The following is a 6,645-nucleotide window of genomic DNA, read 5'->3' as shown; positions in this document are numbered from 1 at the left end:
GTCCCCCTCTCGCGGTTTCCGGTGCCAAACCGCTATCCCCCACTCGCCGACACTCCCGTTGTGAGTAGGCCGCTGGTCATCGGCGACTCCGTCCTACGGAATGTGAAGCTGGCCAACTCTACGGCTGCGATCTGCCTCCCCGGGGGGGGGGGGGGGGGGGGTGGATCTGGGGCCCAGCGGGTCCCAACTGTTTGTGGCCGGTAGTGGTCCCTACCCTCAGAGACTGGGTGTGACCATGGAGACCAGCCCGGAGAGCCCGAACCGGGCGGTGGAGTACCTCCTGGAGCTCAACAACATCATTGAGAACCAGGCCAAGCTTTTGGAGACCCAACGCCGCCGCATCGAAGAGCTCGAGGGTCAGCTGGACCGGGTCAGCCAGGAGAACCAGGGTCTCAGGCAGGAACGTGGCCCGCGGACGCCAGGGTCGGAGACCTCGGAGCAGAACCACAGCCACGGTCAGCCTGTGTCCCTGCCCGTCCATCATGGCAGCGGTGGAGGAGGTGGAGCCAACAGTGGGACCGGGAGCACACCAACAGCCCAGGCCCCCCCGGGTTCAGCCACCACCCCGGGTCCCAGCAGGGAGAGGAAGGCTCACTCCAGACTGACCCGAGGCCTCTCCTGTGGATCCTCCACCACTGAGCGAGAGCGACTGGAGCGCACCGACAGCACGGACACCAACGCCAGCTCCACCGCCCATCGAAAGTAAGTCATCCGTCTTTGACCACATTATGTAAAAGTTTCGGAGAAGCTCGTCGAAAATGGTACTTGACTCGAGTACGAGTTCTGGTAATTACAGACCATGCTTTCAGTGAGCTGCCAAAAGTGCTGGAGCAGATTTCACTACATTATTCCGTATGCAAATCCTGGGCGATAATGGGCGTAGGAGTGGTGTAAAAGACTGGAGAACTGGACCTGGGAACAGAGGTTAGCTGTGTTTGTCAGTTTCTTGTTTCATAAAACTTTTTAAAAACCGTTAATGTGTAAAAAAAAGAAATTCCATCAACAGTTTTTTATTTCCTCAGTTAAAGTTTCTTCTGATTTTACATCTCATCCCATTTCATTGTTTCTCATCAGCCTCATATATTATATTTACACATATATTTATGCTAATATATAAATGTCTGCGCCGGGTGTGTGTATGTGTTCTAACAGTAAGAGAAAAAAGAAAAAGAATGTTAGCTTAATGTCGTAAAGCTAACACGTTGTGCAGCTAAGCTCACTGAAAACAGCACTTGTTTGCGAGTTAATTGCGCGCTGCCTAAACCCGTCCAACGTTATTTGGAGACTGATGGATGTGACATCTTCTTGGAGGCTTTTCCCAGCGGCCCATCAGCTTGTGAATGATGAAGGAAGTAAAAATGGAATATGGGCGTTTAGTTCCTAAAGCTCCTAAATCCCAGATTTGGACGAGGCAGTGTTCATCTGTCCTCACTTCATCGCAACCAAAAACAGAGAGACAGAGTCTGTGTTTGTTTTGCCAGCGCTGAGCTTTGTGAATAGGCTGTTAATAATGTGGAAAACCTACAGAATGAGTAAAACTCTGTGACCGTGTACTTCCTGTTATCACTTGAATTTTTTTTCCTTGGCTCAAATTTTTTCCGTCAACAATCGAATCAAACCTGCAGTTGTCTTACATCTTATTTACTTTGTTGAAGAAGTCCAAGTTCTGGATTCATGAACTCCAGCAGTTCCTGCACGTTCCTCTGTGGGGACGGTGTTCTTTGGGTCATAAGTAGCTCCTTTCTTTCTGCAAACAAAGGCAACAACTTGAAGTTGAAGTTTGATGTAGGCCGTCCTTTTTCTCCTTTGTGTCTCTTCTTTGATTCTCCCTCCTACCTCCCTCCCTCCCAGTGTCTCCCCCTCGGTGGTTGATTCAGACTTGACTAAACCCGTCATTCATTGGAGACGTCTTTGTCTCCACTCCTGATGTCTCCCGTGTGCCTGCTCATCCCTTAGGGACGTCTTAGTCACCAGACAGAAGAACGTGTTGGTTATTGCTGTGGGCGGTGATCGCCGTGAGGTTCTAGAAAATGCAGATCTCCTCGGTCCTTGTTACTCAGTCACGGTGGCTGCAGATGACTCTGGATCCAGGCACAGACCACGGTGCCATCTGAGACGTCAGAGTTAATGAAGAGTCACCCACACGGGTGAGCCATATTGTCTGGGTCTGGCTGTGACTTAGTCCCACACAAAACCGGCCGATTAGCTCAGGTCAGCAACGGATCACACACACACACACTCCGCTGATGGCGAGTGTTCGTGACACGATCTAAATAAAGCTCAAGTCAGAGGAAGAGACAGAAGGGAGATGTGCGCCAGCGATGGGAGGAGGAAACGTATGACACGAGGCTGGACGGCGTCGCAGCGACTGTCCTCAGCAGGCCTCGTTCTAGAAGGGAAAAGGTGGAAGACACACACTGATCGGCCATCTGTCAAACGGGTGTGTGACAGAGCGGGCGAAATGAGAGGAGAGCCAGAGAGCAGAGAGCAGGCTTTGTGTTTTCTTGCCCAATTAGCTTTGGTTTGTCCAGCGGGGGCAGTATAAACGTGTGTGAGTCCGAGGCCTTGGAGACAGATTGATTGAAAGTATACGTGACATTAACGTCTTCTTCTGAGCAGCAGTTACTGTGAGACTGAAGTGCAGTGTGTACCAGCACATACTCACATCTCACAAAAAGTAAGTAATGAAAAAAAGTTCATGTAATGAAATATATTAATCTTCTAGTTTTAATGACATCGTAATTGACTAAAATCTCAGCCTGTTTAGTTGAAGACGACGCTGATATACTGGCAGGAATTGAAGAAAGACACAAAGATCTTCTTCAGCAGCTCTGATTATTTTCTTTTTTTTTTAGTTTCCATAGCCATCTGCTGCCCCCTAGCAGCATTGTTCTGCCTTTCGTGCTTTGATGAGCAAAGAAAAAATTATATACATTCCTGCTTTGACGAGCAAAGAAAAAATTATATGCGATAAATAAATAAATAGTTTTCAGACCAATGTAGTGAAATTGAATATTTTCCACCTGATGATCTCTCACGGCTCACCGGTGGGCCGCGGCACAGTGGTTGGGAATCACTGGTCTACACTGTGGTCACATCATTTGTACAGTCAGTGTGTGTCATCCTGAGCCTCACACACACCGTCATGTTACAGCGTGTGTGTGTGTGTGTGTGTCATCCTGAGCCTCACACACATGCGTTCACTGGTGTGCTGGTGTACAGCTGCTGGCATGAGAGGCTGCAGCAGCTGGAGGCCTCAGAGTCGACCCCTGTGAAGATCACCACTGTAATTATATGAGAACTTCAGCAGAGCTATGGTTTCTCTATTCCAGTCCACTCTGACTGTGATTGGCTGAGTGTTAGGGAGCTCCACTGAGCTGCGGCAGATGTCCACGACTCGTCTTATGACTTCACCTACACCTCCATCCTTTTAACAAGTGTTTAGAAATATATTTTCATCTAGATAATTACTTTAAAAGATAGGCATATATATATATATATATTCATACATATATGCACATATATTCATACATATATATGCATATATATGTATGAATATATGTGCATATATGTATGTTTGTATGCATGTATGTATCCATATATATTAATTCATATATACATCTATATACATAAATGCACATATATTCATGCATATATGCAAATATGTGTATACATGTATGAATATATGTGCATGTATATATGCATATATATTCATACATATATACACATATATGCACGTATATATCCAAACATATGTGCACCTATTGTTCATGCATGTATACACATATAAAATTAATATATGTACATATATGCATTTATGCATTTCTACATGCTGTTTGTCTACCAACACTAACATTCCAGTCTATTCTACCTTCTAATTTTTTAAACCTAAACCTTGTTTTTTTATTTTTTTTTTATTTACTGAAACCTGAACTCACTCTCGACGACACAAACACCTGTGATTCATCACTGCAACAACATTATGGTAATTACACTTTGGTGTCTGTGTGAATATTGGAAGTGATGACGGCTCTCTGTTCCCTGAAAAGGATAATTGGGAGAACGTAAGACTGAACCCCATCATCTTTACAACAGCCACTCCACGGCAGCTCTCTCTCTCCCTCTCTCTCTCTCTCTCTCTCTCTCTCTGCTGCAGAAGTGACTCAGAGAAGCCACAGTAAAAATTACTTTTGTGCAATCGTCGTTCACTGTTCCCCCACCCTCTCCCCCCTTTTCTTCTGTACATCCGCATTTCCAGATTTTCCAGATTTGAAAAGGTTGATGAATTATTCTTTAATACAAACTAAGAGCCTAAAACATGCAGCGATTCTTTTTTTTTTTTTCTTCCCCCACCTATTTCTGTCTCCTGCAGTTGCTAGGGAGATGCAGATAAACTAAGTGAAATGAGCTGGCCTCAGGCGAACGTGTGGGATCGCTCGCTGCACTGACCTGCTGGATACACTGTCAGATGGAATGGAGATGATCTCTCAGGTTCTTCTCCAACGTCTCCACAAACTGGCAGTGAATCAGCAGTGGTTTCTCTCAGAACCCGCTCTCAGTCCCCGGGTTAGACTTCCTGTTCGTTTAGACCCGGAATTGAAGGACTGTGGAGACGATGACTGTGGGTGTGTTTGTTGTAGCTTGATGTAAATTTAAGTGAAGGATGTGTGTGTGTGTGGGTGTGTGTGTGGGCGGCTTGCTGTATGTAGGTGTTGTTTTTTTTTTTTTGCCTTTTACTCACAAGTGTTTGTGGTTTATTGCAACTTATTCCAACAAATGTTCTTCTTCTTCTTCTTCTTCTTTTAACACAAATGACCACTGGGTTTGATGGAACTGAAGGTGAAGTTTTGTTGTGAAAAGAGAAGTCAGTCTAGAACAGAACAGTGTGGTCTACATGGTCAGTCTATCTGGGTCTAACAACCCTACGTCTTCTACACATCCTTTGGTCCAACAGTTATCTGGACCAGGGGGTCCCCGACCTTGGTACCGGGTCTTTTTGTAATTTTGTCAACATCGAGTCGGAATGACCGTAACTCATCTCTGTGGAGTTTGCTTCACCATGGTGGCCATTTTGTTCCATTTTTTTATAGCACTATGGTCGGCTTCCGCTGCAGTAGACGTGTACGTGTTGCCTTATATTAGTAGTTGACGACTTGTTGATGACTTGTTGACGAGTTGTTGATGTCTTGTTGACGACTTGTTGATGACGTGTTGACGACTTGTTGATGACTTGTTGATGTCTTGTTGATGACTTGTTAATGACTTGTTGACGTCTTGTTGACGACTTGTTGGAGACTTGTTGATGACTTGTTGATGACTTGTTGTCGACTTGTTGTCGTCTTGTTGATGACTTGTTGACGACTTGTTGGAGACTTGTTGTTGACTTGTTGACGACGTGTTGACCTATCATTTAATTTTTGCCACACGTTAACAAATGACTCTGCCGTTGTCATTTATTAGACATTATAATCCCACATTTCCGATCGTCAAACCTGATTTTTCCTGACGCGGCAGGGACAGGGACAGGGACAGACAGACAACAGCTGTGTCTCTGATGTAAACTTTGCTGTAGGAGGTGAAACGTCCTTCTGCTGCAGTGGGAGTTATAGTTGCTGTGGAAACAGTAACGCTGTCCTCCAGCCACTTCAGATACTACACCTCCATCCACCTTCGTCCCAGCGTCGTCGTCCGTCCAGGTGTGACGGAGGACGGCCTCCCTGATTCTACTTCCTGGTTTCATCTCCGTTTGCCTCCATCAGCCGTGATTACGGGGTTTTAAACAGCAGCTGTTTGTTCGACAGCCTCCCGCAGCCTCACACTGATTGATGGTTGTTTTGATTTTGGTTTTTTTTTGTGAGCTAAAAAAAACAGCAGTTTAAACATCAGTGTGGATGTAGTCACAGCAGCCCCGGTGATCTCACACTCACGGTGTCGCTCCTCTGTAGTTTTTTTCTCAGCTGACTTTATTCATTATTGTCCAAAAATGCACTGGGGGGTGAGGAGGGGGGGGGACTGGGGGGAGATTCAGGTGGGATGTTTGTGAAACACTTGGGCACATGCTCAGGAGATTGGAGACTGGTTACCGTGGGAACACCGTGAGCTCTTCTGTGGAGAACTCTGTGGGCGAGAGACATAGAACAGAGAGGAGAGGAGAGGAAAAGAGAGGGAAGGAAAGGAGAGGAAAAGGGAGGGAAGGAGAGGAGAGGAAGCTGGGCGACAGAATCTGGATTTGGTTCCTGATGGGGACGGAGGGGCCGTACTGACCACAGATGTGCAGCAGTTTTATTTATGAGGTTTTTTTTTTGGTTTTTCATTTTTACTGAAAACTTCCAGTGTGGTTTTTCCCCTCTCAGCGAGTCGAGGTTATTCGTCCTTTTTGTCAAACCTGTGTCTATATTTTTATCACTTGAAACTGAGTTTGTTTGTTTCACCTAATTTACTCATCTGTCTCCCCGGTGATGTTTAACCACTTTTCTACCAAAGCCTGAAATCACAGAAACACCTCTGCTCCAACGCACACGAGCCGACGGCGTACAGCAGGTGCCTTGCGTGCGTAGTTTAGCCGTAACTGTAATCGTGCCCCTCCTTTTTGCCTGGCACTCGACGCCAAACGCCTACACAGGCAGTTCGCACTGTTGCCAAGCA

General features: G+C 46.1%; 1 protein-coding gene across 1 annotated transcript in view; it reads left to right on the top strand.

Moving 5' to 3' along the window:
• The first annotated feature begins 152 nt into the window (after positions 1 to 152).
• iqsec2b (IQ motif and Sec7 domain ArfGEF 2b) overlaps positions 153 to 6,645 on the top strand; it is a 29,723-nt gene continuing 23,230 nt past the window's right edge. The window contains 1 exon segment of the mRNA XM_017036066.2: positions 153 to 702. Within this exon segment, the coding sequence (XP_016891555.1) occupies positions 236 to 702 (467 nt within the window). The 5' untranslated portion in view covers positions 153 to 235.

This window comes from Cynoglossus semilaevis, chromosome 10 (assembly GCF_000523025.1).
Source record: "Cynoglossus semilaevis isolate Cse_v1.0 chromosome 10, Cse_v1.0, whole genome shotgun sequence".
In the NCBI taxonomy this organism is placed as follows: domain Eukaryota; kingdom Metazoa; phylum Chordata; class Actinopteri; order Pleuronectiformes; family Cynoglossidae; genus Cynoglossus; species Cynoglossus semilaevis.
This window is presented reverse-complemented; position numbering and strand designations above follow the sequence as displayed.